Raw genomic sequence first — 16,629 nt, forward strand, 5'->3', positions numbered from 1 at the left:
AGAAGGAAACTATTGATAGATGACATGTATGGACAGACAGATGGAAACTATTGATAGATGACATGTATGGACAAACAGATGGAAACTATTGATAGATGACACGTATGGACCGACAGATGGAAACTATTGATATATGACATGTATGAACAGACAGAAGGAAACTATTGATAGATGACATGTGTGGACTGACAGAAGGAAACTATTGATAGATGACATGTATGGACAGACAGAAGGAAACTATTGATAGATGACATGTATGGACAGACAGATGGAAACTATTGATAGATGACACGTATGGACCGACAGATGGAAACTATTGATAGATGACATGTATGGACAGACAGATGGAAACTATTGATAGATGACATGTGTGGACTGACCGAAGGAAACTATTGATAGATGGCATGTATGGGCAGACAGAAGGAAACTATTGATAGATGACATGTATGGACTGACTGACAGAAAGAAACTATTGATAGATGACATGTGTGGACAAACAGAAGGAAACTATTGACAGATGACATGTGTGGACTGACAGAAGGAAACTATTGATAGATGACATGTATGGACTGACAGAAGGAAACTATTGATAGATGACAAGTATGGACTGACAGAAGGAAACTATTGATAGATGACAAGTATGGACTGACAGAAGGAAACTATTGATAGATGATATGTATGGACTGACAGAAGGAAACTATTGATAGATGACATGTATGGACTGACAGAAGGAAACTATTGATAGATGACATGTATGGACTGACAGAAGGAAACTATTGATAGATGACAAGTATGGACTGACAGAAGGAAACTATTGATAGATGATATGTATGGACTGACAGAAGGAAACTATTGATAGATGATATGTATGGACTGACAGAAGGAAACTATTGATAGATGACATGTATGGACTGACAGAAGGAAACTATTGATAGATGATATGTATGGACTGACAGAAGGAAACTATTAATAGATGACATGTGCGGACTGACAGAAGGAAACTATTGATAGATGATATGTATGGACTGACAGAAGGAAACTATTGACAGATGACATGTATGGTCTGACAGAAGGAAACTATTGATAGATGACATGTGTGGACTGACAGATGGAAACTATTGATAGATGACAAGTGTGGACAGACAGATGGAAACTATTGATAGATGACATGTATGGACAAACAGAAGGAAACTATTGATAGATGACACGTATGGACAGACAGAAGGAAACTATTGATAGATGACATGTATGGACAGACAGAAGGAAACTATTGATAGATGACATGTATGGACTGACAGAAGGAAACTATTGATAGATGACATGTATGGACAGACAGAAGGAAACTATTGATAGATGACATGTATGGACTGACAGAAGGAAACTATTGATAGATGACATGTATGGACAAACAGATGGAAACTACTGATAGATGACATGTATGGACAGACCGAAGGAAACTATTGATAGATGGCGTGTATGGACTGACAGAAGGAAACTGTTGATAGATGTTGTTGCAACAGTTTGTAGCGTAATGAAGCACATAAATTTATTAAAAAGGTATGAAAAGTTCTGGCCAGTCATTTAAAACTGCATTTCAAAGCTTTCACTAAAGATAATATTAATCGGCCCCCTCAAATATACATGTATGATGTAAGAATAACAATCCGTGTTTGCCCTGCTTAGCATCCTCTTATGCATGAAAACATAAAAAGACCTACTCCTAGGAAAGAAGTTTTTTTATGAAAGAAACCCCTCAAATCGCTGTTTGACAACCTGAATGACAATCTTCAAAAATTTCAGCCGACACAAGCGATATCCAGTTCGTATTCTATATGACAGATCATACTACAGTGGCCATTCATATCAGTTCCTATAATAAAAACTCATTTAATATTTTAAAACCATATGTTTCGAACTTACTTACGACCCAATTTCAATGTATAATAGATTGCATCAGAAAAGAGTTATTGCTGCTGTCAATTGTTAACAACCTTATAAAACGTGCTTAACAATTCCATGATTTGGAAACCTATTTTGGTTTTTGCATGCCCATGAAGAAAATTTATAAAATGTCATTAAAGCCGAATTCTTGTACCATATAGAAACCCGCATGCAATTATTTCTCCAAAGTAATACCAATCCTAGGAAAGAGATCTTCACAGCATTGAGACACAAAAGCATACAAGTTAACACAGAAGCCAATAATGCCATATATACAGTAGACGCTCCTACAACGTAAATCCGTTAAGGGAATGTTTAGGTTTTTGGGATTTTATGTTATACGAACAGAAAAATACATGTAAATTGCCTAATTCGTTCCAAGCTTTTCCCAAATTAATCCTTTTGCTCCTTCAAAAAGGAGAAATACTAAACCTAATTTTTCGATCTAATAGCTCTACCTTAATTGCAGTATTACTAAGTGGCAGCTTTGCTCCTCTTTCTTATCCCTTTCACTTAGTTCATGGTCTATGACTGTGGTAATTTTACAGTCAGTTACGGAGAATGCATGCTGTCAATGTTTTACCTCGAGTTTTTCTTTTATCCTAGACAGCAAAGCCTATTTTGCAAAAGGAAAACAATAAACAATGTTTTGTGTGTTTAAAATACAGTGAAACAAACAATAACGTTACTATAATAAGAGCAGTGTCAATCTGTCCATCCACTTATTCGGCGAAAAGGTTCAAGGTTATGATAAAATATAGCTTTCGACGATACTCCAACTCGTGACATTCAGATTAGTAGACCGACACTATAATACATACATGTCATCTATCAATAGTTTCCTTCTGTCTGTCCATACATGTCATCTATCAATAGTTTCCTTCTGTCTGTCCATACATGTCATCTAGCAATAGTTTCCTTCTGTCAGTCCATACATGTCATCTATCAATAGTTTCCTTCTGTCAGTCCATACATGTCATCTATCAATAGTTTCCTTCTGTCAGTCCATACGTGTCATCTATCAATAGTTTCCTTCTGTCTGTCCATACATGTCATCTATCAATAGTTTCCTTCTGTCAGTCCATACATGTCATCTATCAATAGTTTCTTTCTGTCAGTCCATACGTGTCATCTATCAATAGTTTCCTTCTGTCAGTCCATACATGCCATCTATCAATAGTTTCCTTCTGTCAGTCCATACATGTCATCTATCAATAGTTTCCTTCTGTCTGTCCATACATGTCATCTATCAATAGTTTCTTTCTGTCAGTCCATACATGTCATCTATCAATAGTTTCCTTCTGTCTGTCCATACATGTCATCTATCAATAGTTTCCATCTGTCAGTCCACACTTGTCATCTATCAATAGTTTCCTTCTGTCTGTCCATACATGTCATCTATCAATAGTTTCCTGCTGTCTGTCCATACATATCATCTATCAATAGTTTCCTTCTGTCAGTCCATACATGTCATCTATCAACAGTTTCCTGCTGTCAGTCCATACATGTCATCTATCAATAGTTTCCTTCTGTCTGTCCATACATGTCATCTATCAATAGTTTCCTTCTGTCAGTCCATACATGTCATCTATCAATAGTTTCCTTCTGTCTGTCCACACATGTCATCTATCAATAGTTTCCTTCTGTCTGTCCACACATGTCATCTATCAATAGTTTTCTTCTGTCAGTCCATACATGTCATCTATCAATAGTTTCCTTCTGTCAGTCCGTACATGTCATCTATCAATAGTTTCCTTCTGTCAGTCCATACATGTCATCTATCAATAGTTTCCTTCTGTCAGTCCATACATGTCATCTATCAATAGTTTCCTTCTGTCTGTCCATACATGTCATCTATCAATAGTTTCCTTCTGTCAGTCCATACATGTCATCTATCAATAGTTTCCTTCTGTCTGTTCATACGTGTCATCTATCAATAGTTTCTTTGTCAGTCCATACGTGTCATCTATCAATAGTTTCCTTCTGTCTGTCCATACGTGTCATCTATCAATAGTTTCCATCTGTCAGTCCACACTTGTCATCTATCAATAGTTTCCTTCTGTCTGTCCACACATGTCATCTATCAATAGTTTCCTTGTCTGTCCATACATGTCATCTATCAATAGTTTCCTTCTGTCAGTCCATACGTGTATAAAATTAGCCGATAATAGTTATTTCTTTGTATTGGCTAATTGTATTTGAAGTTTTATAAGTTTGTCTATATAGTTGCACTCTCTACATTAGAATTATCAAAAGATCTTCACTCAACTTCTAATATCAAAGCTTAGTCGTTTTCTGGTCACAGAGCTATGTCCCTAGTTCTAGCCGTAATGTAATTCTTGTAGCATACTATATCAGCTGAGTGCTAGTTATAGAGGTGCAAAGTTATAGATTGTGGATGTTTAAAATAAACTTTGAAATGTGTTGATCATTTATCTGCGATTGTTTCATACAAGTTGGTTTGGTAATTGCGTTACCGCGTGTTCTCTTGTTCTCTTGTCTACCTGTGTTCTTGTCGCTTTTATAGGAAAACCAGAGACTAAAGCAGTCTGTCGCGAATACGGAGGAGGTCACACAGATGCAGAATCAGCTCAGGAGTTTAGCTGCGGATAAGCAGACCTTGACAAAACTGGCATCCGATGCTGACAAGGCAGTAGAAGATTCAAAACACGAGATAGAAAGGTGTGACAATTTAATCATCATCTAATCATCGATGGGTCATTGTCCTGTTTAATGGTCTTAGCCTTTTCATCAGTATAATTTACAAATATTGTTTGGTTTTGACAAGTGCTTGTAGGTGGCTATGTTTGATTGATATTGCAAGTAATGTTACTCATATCTGTTTGCTCGCTAAAGGTCAGATTCAGTGCTATAAATTTTGGCTTGGCACGCAGCATTGCATGCCGCTATGCATTGCTAAGGTATTCCCTATATTTCCACGACGCGGTTAATGCAAGTTTGCGTCATTCTCCAAAGAAAACGGCAAAAGTTATCGAGTCAAGTGAGTATTGTTGCTTGCAAACTTTTATTGAATGTTTCATTCTCACGAAAAATGGACACGGCACTTGCGAGTGATGCACAAGAATGTACTGTGCAAGCTATTCTTTTTTAAACATTTTTCACAGCTCAGTCATTCATATTTCAATTTGAGCAGTTGAGAATGCGCCGCTGTGACCGCTGGTGTAGAAACCATTATATTTTTAAACAAAGCGCTCGTGTTAATCTCCAACACGCATATGTCCATTGAAACACTCATTGCACAGAACTCAATGTGTGCACAACTCCAAATTCACATCGTTCGCGCGATGTAATCATAGTGATTGTGGTTCTAGATGTTTGTCTGCAACGCATCACTTGATTCCTACATTGAATGATGGATCATGTTCATCTTTACTTTAGTAAAAAGTAAAATTATTTTCTGCACAACTTAGTTCTTATCATGTACCATATACCGTATGCACACGGTAAATGACGTATTAATCGATACATTGTGCCTACGCAATACTGTGCCCCTGTTATAAAATATTTTTTTCAGTATTTTACTCATTAAGACAAATCTTTTTTCTGCCACACGGTATCAACAAAAATTTCTCTCGAAGTTAAAATTTGGCGATTTTTGTACCGATTATATACGTTGTTAAGAGATATACATTGCTTGCCATGGCGAGTTTAGCCTTATCCATTGTGGTAAAACCGGTTTCGCAAACAGGTAAGTGATAAAATTTTACTTGAAAGTTTAAAGTTTACTTAAATATTTACTAAAACTTCCTTCCAAGTATCTGTTTTGTAAGTTAGATTCAGCGTTTATGTTACACATCCGTCTCGAAGGTTAGAACTTTCTACGTAGTACATTGTAATGTTACATTTTCTCGCAGATCATAACCATAAAATGCACTTAAGTTATTGTAGGTAACTATAGTTACTAACATTGTTTTGTTAGTAATTTTTAATGATGATGATTTTTACCAGGTGATTGCATTAGATAATTACTATGGGTTTTTCTACCACTCTATACATATCTACGATATTTTTGCCTTATGATGCCCACACTGAAATGAACTAAAATCATATAATTGTACACCAAATTATTTTTCATTGTAATCTTATCATAACCGACTATATTTAGCCATTACTTGCTAATTATTTCACATTTACGTTTAATCACCCATACAGTTTTATTTTTTCTTCTAATTTATTTCAACAAAACACTTCTTTCATGATGCAAAATTTAAAAGTTACAGCTGTTTAAAAAAAAATTTGAAATTTGTTTTATTTTTTCTCTTAATTCATTTGAACTGCACCAAAACACTTTTCTCATGATATGAAGTTTAAAAGTTAGAATGGTAAATGTATATGTTAAATACAAATAATTTTTTTGGCCAGAGACTTTTTTATTACCCGAGCAATGTCAGGCATTCATCTAGTTTAGCTATAGTACAAGAAAATGTGTGCATATCTAAAGGTGTAACAATACCGGGTGGTGCGTTTCTATGGATTTTTGGATGATTATTATCCAGGAATTTGCAACTGGTTTGTTAAAACGGCTAGTACCTGGTGACGGTTGTTAAAACGGCTAGTACCTGGTAACGTTGTTAAAATGGCTAGTACCTGGTGACGTTGTACCTGGTGACGTTGTTCGACATCCTTCAACAGGTCAAAGGAGAATCAACGATCTGTTGAGGCAGCAAATGCTGAGCTCAAGAAACGGTGCGATGAGTTGGGTCAGCGAGTTGCTCAGGCAGAGAATGCTGTCGCAGAGGAGCAGAGCAAGGCAGCGCAGTCTGAGCAAAATGCGAGGAACCTGCAGGAGCACATACACTCACAGCTCAAGGATAAGGAACACGAGCTGCAGGTAATGGTCTGTTAGTTGATAGTCTCTTTGCCGGTGGGCAACAAGGAATGCCCCGGCTGGCATTCATGCCATGACTAAGCAGATTACAGTGATGAATGTGAATAGCAAAGATCGATGTATTTTGTAAGCCCTTTTTGTCTTAAAACTTATTACGCGTTTGTAGGGCTAGTACAATTTAAACCTGTTCAAGCAGGGAAGCCGCTGTAATGTAGAAATGTGTGAGATGAGTTTAGATTCATTGCTAAACCAATAGGGGGTTATTAACCTACTGAAAGTAAAGCATAGTAGGCTACACAAGTCCAGGGTAGAGCAATAAAGCTCATGTATAGAGCTCGGGTTGTACGCAAGTCCAGGGTAGATCACAAAAGCTTGTGTATAGAGCCCGGTTTGTACACAAGTCCAGGGTAGATCACAAAAGCTTGTGTATAGAGCCCGGTTTGTACACAATTCCAGGGTAGATTACAAAAGCTTGTGTATAGAGCCCGGTTTGTACGCAAATCCAGGGTAAATCACAAAAGCTTGTGTTGTAGAGCCCGGTTTGTACACAAGTCCAAGGTAGATCACAAAAGCTTGTTTGCAGAGCCTGATTTATGTATAAACATTGATTTTTGCTTGATAGCCGTTTCGTCTAACTCTGATTGGCAGCACACACTGTAAGTCGCTTGTGGAGTGTGTGAGTGTGATGCGTAAGATATACCCAGTAGTATTTTCTCGCAACAAAGGTTGACTTGCAACAAAATTCACAATTACAGTTATTTGGTCTCAAAAGATTCACCATGTCGTACTCTGCTGTGCTGTAGGTGGAAAATGTGTGGGAATGGGATTACAAGCTCTTAAATGCTCAAAAACGAACAGTTAATCGCCACCATCACAAAACTGCTGTAGATTAAAATCTCTTTCCAAAATGGCTCAAATGGGACGTAGTTGAATGAGATGGCTTCTGTTTACACTTTCATGCAACCTCATTCGTCGAAATATTTTCACACATTCAATAAAACCATGTCTATTGTCCTTATGCATCGATTTCATCATCGTTGTAATGCTGTCACTTTCAGCACTGATATCTTATAACCTACCGGGAAAGTTGGTTTAATTTTTTAACCTTAGCTTGAAGGAGTACATATCATTCTCTGATAAACATGACGAGCCTGTTGGTCACCTATGATAATCGAAAAATGCTGCAGAAATTTGGCAGAAAGTATGGGTCACTTGATCAGAATACGACTAGACGATTAGACCAAGCCGAAAAAAAAACTACAGTAGCGGGCATCTATATTTGATACGGGCTCTTCAGTAAAACCCTAATTGTTTGTCATAAACTAGTGCTACGAGAAGTTTTATATTGAGCCTTTTATTGGCCCTTCAATTCACGTGAGAACATCGCGTGTCAAAACAATAACCAAATGGATTGACTACGTCAGAGAAATAAACTGATTCCTATCTTTGGCGGTTTCGTGATGGTGGCGATTAACTGTTCGTTTTTGGGCTTTTAAGAGCTTGTAATCACATTTCCACATATTTTGCACCTACAACACAACAGAGTAAGACATGGTGAATCTTTTGATACCAAATAACTGTAACGTGAATTTTGTTGCAAGTCAACCTTTAAGGAAATCTTATTCCATGGACATTTTACCAATCCAAATAAGTTATATTATTAGAATATTTTGCTTTACAATAATTATATTTTTAATCATGCGGCGTACTAGTCACTACACTGACACGAGGAACACTTTAGTTATATTAAGATCCAGTTGACTGTTCAAACAAGGCAGAGTCGAAATAGCTCAAAAGTACTTAAGCACTCATCAATATTATTAGTATTGATTTGATTAATCATTAGCTAATTCGTAAACTTGTGACAACCTACTTGAGAATATTCGCTAGACCTTCTGTCAGCAGTGAGTTGTCTGACACGCTACTACTTTATAGCAGCAAACGAATTCGTATTACTTTGTCAGACAATGAGAATTTGAAAAGGAGACTCCAATTTGCTTTCTAGTAAAAAATTGTTAAAGCCTCTGTCGCTGCCAATGCATTTTACAATAAACTTCTGGCTATATTCCCCAATCATTTAATGTTACATTGGGATGTTTTTTTAAGCAGGCGCTTCGCGATGAGCTGAACAAAACCAAAGAACTCCAGCAGCACCTGTCCACCAATGGCAACCATGAAGGACCAAGCAACGGAGTGAATGATGACTTGTAAGTATATCTCTTGTCATTGTCACGTCCTCCAGTCATGTAATAATGTCATGGTATCTTAGCACTTCATCACATGCAGTTCATCCATTTACAATGCTGTCAAGTTCACTCGATGTGCTGTGCATTTCCAATGGTCGCTTTAGGCGAAGAACTTTAATGCTTGCAGTTCATAATCTACTACATAAAACATATGATGCCTGTTGTGATTTTGGCTGTTCATATATCCAATCTCTAGCATTAACACTATGCTAGATTTTTAATCAGCTTACAGTAAAACCTCTAATTGAACGCCATGGCGCTCTATTTTGCAACCCTTCTTTTGTTGTGGCGGTCAATTGTAGGCGGTGTTCAAATAGAAACTGGCGGTGTATTTTTAAATGGCTCGTCAGAATTTTCTGAAGAAAATTTAGCCCTATTACAGGTGAAGCGAATGTCGCCTTTATTTTGCTCCCTTTTTCCGGTAAAGCGATATTAAACCTTTTGGATGCAATAAACCTGCTAACTTACCTCCAACTTGTCAAAGATCTCTTAATAAATGTGCATCGAGAAACAGAAAAGTATCTCTACCAGTTGATATCTACTGTTTGCAATTGACCTGCGATGATATTATAGCCTATGTCTTTCTTCGCAATTTGTTGGCATTTTCAATTTTTATTTCATTCTAAATTTGAAAAAGTTTCTATTTTATATCTATATTTGACAATGTTGCATAAAAGCTTATTGCACCCATTGATGTTTGCTACAGTTGGCAGTCGAAACTAGCTTTTTATGTGCAATAGAAGTTGAGTTATGAGCATCGATCCATTGTAAGCCGTGTGAGATAGCCGCAAGGATGTTATTAAATAACATGCTATAAACTTGCTTATTTATAAGTTATACAATGATAATCTATCAAATAATACAAATATATATTATGAGCAAGTGACATAAACGAACCATACTTATATTTCATGCAGAAACAAAAATTAACGTTTTTAAAGGCAAAAATATTTCCATCGTTTGCTCGTATAGCTGCGTTCTGATTGTTGCTTTCGATGGAACGAACATCTTCTAGTTGTCCAATACCTTCCACAATGTCTTCTGACCTCAACTCTTCTTTTGCACTGCTGAACTAGTAGATATTAGCGTCCAAACAGTTTTTGGCAGAGCAAAGCTTTTACGCATTGCATATAGCACAAATGTTTGCTTGCTAAACGTAACCTTTGGTCCGAAACTTGCAAACCATTTTATATACATGCTCTTCGAAGTATCGTGTTAAACAGGGAACTATTATTAGCCTGAGGCAGTTAGTAATTATTTCTATAGCTTTGCTTTCAAAGTTCATCTACTATCGTAAATTTAAACTGTTGTTTTACATATGTAGGCTATTTAGAAGTAGAAAGACCGCATTAAACAAAGAACTAACATTAGGCTGAGACCAATATTGATTATTTCTATGGTGTTGCTCTCAAAGTTTTAACGGGAAAAGGTGAAAAGCTTTGAAGTTGGACGAGAGAATTGATTGTTATTAATGTAAACGATTCATTATTAATACGATTTTGTGGGCTCTTTTCTACTGATCACGTGATATTATGGATTCATAAAGATGGTCAAATGGAGGTGGTGTTCAAATAGAAGGTGGTGCTCTAGTTTTCAACCTTCTCTTGTAGTGGTGGTCACATAGAGTTGGCATTCAAATAGGGGTGGCGGTCAAATTGAGGGGACGGTCAAATAGATGGGGCGGTCAAATAGAGGGGGCGTTCAAATAGAGGTGGCGTTCAATTGGAGGTTTTACGGTAAAAATGAAATATGAGACGCTGCTCTTTCTGATAAATGTCCTTTTTTAGTGACAAGCATGACAAGTGGCAGCAAGCCTGCAGCATTCTGCCAATTATTCTTTAGATTCTTTACCAAGATTTATTTACAAAGTTTTTGAGTCTAGGAGTTTTCTGAGCTTTTGAATTGTTAATCCATAGCAATCTACAATAGATGTACATATCCATTATAAGCATTTTTCAAACTTTTATTTTATTTATCAAATTATCCCCTCAATTATTGTCAGCTCTTTCAAGAATAAAAGATTAACTTGGTAAGCAATTAAATTTTCATTTTGAGGCTACCTTTCATTATACTCATTTATGCCTAGACTGCCAGCAACAAATTTGTGTATACATAATAATAATAATAATGCATATTCACTAGCATGTTAATTTTCACATAACTGATGTAGTAAGAGCAGCTTTTTAAATGGCTAATAACAAACTAAGCGCTATGCATGACTGAAAAGCTGTGGCAGGTAATTTCATTGCACGATCGAGTTTGTAAGCCGTTGAACCAGCCAACAACTTCATTTTTCACTCAAATTCCAAGACCATCAAATTTCTTAAACTAATTGAATAAAAAAAAATGGATTTTCTTTCGGTAGTTGATTGGGTTTCCCAACATTTTATAATGTGTAAAGCCATGGAAAAAGCTATTATTGATGTCACCATTTTTAAGGAGCATTATTTATAGCATCTCGTTTAAAGCATTTTTTTCACCAAATAATAATAATAATAAGTTGGTATTTTAAAGCTTTGTGTAAATTGGTTTGTACTAAGAGTTGTTCTTGTTTTCTTTTTGATAAATGAAAAATTGGTATCTTTAATTAATAGTTTCTTTTTTGTATTGTGTTATTTGTGCTTGATGTTGAAAAAAATAAATTTTTGTAATAAATTCAAATGTTAAATTTAGCTCCAAAACCGTTCGGGGTATAAATAAAGGAAATTTTTGAAATACTGTTTGTTAAATTTGTAATAAACTTCATTTGTAATTGGTTCCTGTCCGCTGTACCATCTTTCTCACGCATCGTACTCTGTCCTTTCCTAGCGAGCAGAGGATTTCTAGTCTGGAACAGACTATCACGGACAAAGACAGCCAGCTCAGCAAGCTGAACAAACAGCTGTCGGTGGCCAGGGCGAGCCAGGGTGACCTCGCCACTTTCAAACAGAAGTCAATAGACGAAGCTCAGAGATGTTCAGATTTGGAGTTTCAAGTCGCTGACATGCAAGCAAAAATGCATGCTCTGAAAGACAAGAATAATGTAAGGGCTGTCTGTATCCATTGGAACAGGGTTATATCATGTCAAATATCTTTACCTTGCCACATTGTAGCTGGCATTACTCTAGTGGTTTTTTGCAATGGGTTAGGTCATGGTTAGGTCATGGTTAGATATGCCTGTTCACGTTTGAACACCAGTTATAATTAGTAAGATGTTTAGACATTGAACTCTCTTTCCCTGCCTGGCGGGAGCTTTAATGATTCTAGCGCTGATCATAAGAACTGCTATTTATGAGGATTTATCTTTTGTCATAAACTCAAACATTTAATTAATATATTCAACACTTCAGCTTCCGTTAAAGACTTGCAGTGGCAGCTGATTTTAGAGTGAACTTTGCTTGTGCATTTGGTCATTCAAAATTGTTTTACCGGATTAACAACAGCTATTAAATGACCCGAGATTGAACATGACTGTTTTAGTAATGTGTACACTTTGTCACTTTTAGATTGTATGTGTAAAACTAAAGTCACCTTATTTGCCGGTGGTCTAGTTTATTGTGCTGTACAGATTAGACTAAACCCAATTGACTACCCGTATGTCATCGTAGGCAAAGCCCACGCGTTCTCTGCTGTCACAGATAACTGTAATGAAATCATATGGTTGGTCAGGTCATCACTGTGTATACATCAATGGATGTTGTCAATGCCACATACCTCTAGCCAGATAAAAGAATGGTTATCAAAAGGTGTTAGTCAAAGGCCCACCCAGTTCAGCCTATGTTAGCCTAGTTCAGCCAAATCTCTCACGGTGAACTATACTCACTCTTCTTACAGATCTCTCGCATTAAACTGTATTCACTCTCCTTACAGATCTCTCACAATGAACTATACTCACTCTCCTTACAGATCTCTCATAGTGAACTATACTCACTCTCCTTACAGATCTCTCACAGTGAACTATACTCACTCTCCTTACAAATCTCTCACGGTGAACTGCACTCACTCTCCTTACAGATCTCTCACAGTGAACTGTACTCACTCTCCTTACGGATCTCTCACAGTGAACTGTACTCACTCTCCTTACAGATCTCTCATAGTGAACTGTACTCACTCTCCTTACAGATCTCTCATAGTGAACTGTATTCACTCTCCTTACAGATCTCTCATAGTGAACTATACTCACTCTCCTTACAGATCTCTCATAGTGAACTATACTCACTCTCCTTACAGATCTCTCATAGTGAACTATACTCACTTTCCTTACAAATCTCTCCTAGTGAACTGTACTCACTCTCCTTACAGATCGCTCATAGTGAACTATACTCACTCTTCTTACAGATCTCTCATAGTGAACTATACTCACTCTCCTTACAGATCTCTCACAGTGAACTGTACTCACTCTCCTTACAGATCTCTCATAGTGAACTGTACTCACTCTCCTTACAGATCTCTCATAGTGAACTATACTCACTCTCCTTACACATCTCTCATAGTGAACTGTACTCACTCTCCTTACAAATCTCTCACAGCGAACTATACTCACTCTCCTTACAGATCTCTCATAGTGAACTATACTCACTCTTCTTACAGATCTCTCATAGTGAACTATACTCACTCTCCTTACAGATCTCTCACAGTGAACTGTACTCACTCTCCTTACAGATCTCTCACAGTGAACTGTACTCACTCTCCTTACAGATCTCTCATAGTGAACTGTACTCACTCTCCTTACAGATCTCTCATAGTGAACTGTACTCACTCTCCTTACAGATCTCTCATAGTGAACTATACTCACTCTCCTTACAGATCTCTCACAGTGAACTGTGCTCACTCTCCTTACAGATCTCTCATAGTGAACTGTATTCACTCTCCTTACAGATCTCTCACAGTGAACTATACTCACTCTCCTTACAGATCTCTCATAGTGAACTGTACTCACTCTCCTTACAGATCTCTCACAGCGAACTATACTCACTCTCCTTACAGATCTCTCATAGTGAACTATACTCACTCTTCTTACAGATCTCTCATAGTGAACTATACTCACTCTCCTTACAGATCTCTCACAGTGAACTGTACTCACTCTCCTTACAGATCTCTCATAGTGAACTGTACTCACTCTCCTTACAGATCTCTCATAGTGAACTATACTCACTCTCCTTACACATCTCTCATAGTGAACTGTACTCACTCTCCTTACAGATCTCTCATAGTGAACTGTTTCACTCTCCTTACAGATCTCTCATAGTGAACTATACTCACTCTCCTTACAGATCTCTCACAGTGAACTGTACTCACTCTCCTTACAGATCTCTCATAGTGAACTGTACTCACTCTCCTTACAGATCTCTCATAGTGAACTATACTCACTCTCCTTACACATCTCTCATAGTGAACTGTACTCACTCTCCTTACAGATCTCTCATAGTGAACTGTATTCACTCTCCTTACAGATCTCTCATAGTGAACTATACTCACTCTCCTTACAGATCTCTCACAGTGAACTGTATTCACTCTCCTTACAGATCTCTCACAGTGAACTGTACTCACTCTCCTTACAGATCTCTCACAGTGAACTGTACTCACTCTCCTTACAGATCTCTCGCAGTGAACTATACTCACTCTCCTTACAGATCTCTCATAGTGAACTGTACTCACTCTCCTTACAGATCTCTCGCAGTGAACTATACTCACTCTCCTTACAGATCTCTCACAGTGAACTGTACTCACTCTCCTTACAGATCTCTCACAGTGAACTGTACTCACTCTCCTTACAGATCTCTCGCAGTGAACTATACTCACTCTCCTTACAGATCTCTCACAGTGAACTATACTCACTCTCCTTACAGATCTCTCATAGTGAACTGTACTCACTCTCCTTACAGATCTCTCGCAGTGAACTATACTCACTCTCCTTACAGATCTCTCACAGTGAACTGTACTCACTCTCCTTACAGATCTCTCACAGTGAACTGTACTCACTCTCCTTACAGATCTCTCGCAGTGAACTATACTCACTCTCCTTACAGATCTCTCACAGTGAACTGTACTCACTCTCCTTACAGATCTCTCACAGTGAACTGTATTCACTCTCCTTACAGATCTCTCACAGTGAACTGTACTCACTCTCCTTACAGATCTCTCACAGTGAACTGTACTCACTCTCCTTACAGATCTCTCACAGCGAACTATACTCACTCTCCTTACAGATCTCTCACAGTGAACTATACTCACTTCCACTAATTACATGAGTAAACAGGAAAACAAAATTCCAAACTGAATTTGTCAATTAATATATTGATAAGACTTTTGCTTGTTTTACATGTTAAACCCTTTCATAACGTTCCATATTTATATTCCATGCATTGAGCGGCCAACTCCATTGTTATGTGAAACTGTTAAACATGGATCTAAGTTCACATTTTGACACTATATTATTTATCGTTATGACATCACTTATCGCTACGATATTACTTATCGCTACGATATTACTTATCGCTACAATATCACTTATCACTACGATACCACTTATCGCTACGATACCACTTATCGCTACGATACCACTTATCGCTACGATACCACTTATCGCTATGATATCACTTATCGCTATGATATCACTTATCGCTACGATACCACTTATCGCTACGATACCACTTATCGCTACGATACCACTTATCGCTACGATATCACTTATCGCTACGATACCACTTATCGCTACGATATCACTTATCACTACGTTACCACTTATCGCTACGTTACCACTTATCGCTACGATATCACTTATCGCTACAATATTACTTATTGCGAATGCTGTAATGCAAAAGACTACATATGTTTACCTGTGAGCTCTTAGAAGGAAGGTGGTTGTTTGTAGGGCCAATGTCTGTGTGCATGGCTAATAAAGCATTTGAGTGGAAATTGCATGAGCAATTATTTGAACAAAAGTTACCTATGTAAATTTGTAAAAAGTTGCGTCTTTCAAATGTTGGTTCTAAAAATACAGTGAAACACGGATAACTCAAACTTCAAGGGACTGAGCAAAAGTGTTCGAGTTATTAGAGCGTTCAAGTTATCAGGACAGTCATAACTGCACGTATTTATCAGTAGATACATGTACATATACAAACTATATATCAATCAAAAACATAGATTGCTTGTTGCAAGTTAAAGGGTCTCTCGTGTGAGGTTTGAAATATTTTTAAACAGAAAGTATAAATATTTTACTATCACTTGAGATTTGTTTGTTGCTTTAGGTGATGTGACTGCCAGGTCGTTCTCAGATTAAAATTGGCAAAACTTGATCGCGGTTAAAACGCTCAGAAAAAATACATACGTATTTTTCTACCGAGCGTTTTAACCAAGATCAATTTTGCAGCAAGTCAGTTATTACAAAACTGCTTTACTATTAAAAACCCATTATCAATTTTGCCGATATTACTTTAAAAAGTTATCCAAATTTTACCTCGCTTTTCTTGCTTTTGGAGGGCTTATCGCTAAGCTTTAGTAAAATTTGATTTTTGCAAACCTTTAGAAAAGTCGTTAATGAAAATATTTGCCGAATTTGGTAATAAAGAGGCCTAAGAACTACTAAAAGTCGATGTTTATCTCTATGGC

At 37.1% G+C, this 16,629-nt stretch overlaps 1 protein-coding gene across 5 annotated transcripts in view; it reads left to right on the forward strand.

Moving 5' to 3' along the window:
• LOC137399204 (kinectin-like) overlaps positions 1 to 16,629 on the forward strand; it is a 51,160-nt gene that overhangs the window by 17,559 nt on the left and 16,972 nt on the right. For 4 of the 5 annotated variants that reach the window (XM_068085207.1, XM_068085210.1, XM_068085212.1 and 1 more), the window contains exons 9-12: positions 4,469 to 4,623; positions 6,595 to 6,793; positions 8,897 to 8,997; positions 11,845 to 12,058. In XM_068085207.1, coding sequence (XP_067941308.1) covers positions 4,469 to 4,623; positions 6,595 to 6,793; positions 8,897 to 8,997; positions 11,845 to 12,058 — 669 coding nt within the window. The remainder of the gene's footprint in view (positions 1 to 4,468; positions 4,624 to 6,594; positions 6,794 to 8,896; positions 8,998 to 11,844; positions 12,059 to 16,629) is intronic. The other variant, XM_068085208.1, reaches the window with a different exon arrangement.

The sequence above is a fragment of the Watersipora subatra genome, chromosome 7 (genome assembly GCF_963576615.1).
Source record: "Watersipora subatra chromosome 7, tzWatSuba1.1, whole genome shotgun sequence".
NCBI lineage: Eukaryota > Metazoa > Bryozoa > Gymnolaemata > Cheilostomatida > Watersiporidae > Watersipora > Watersipora subatra.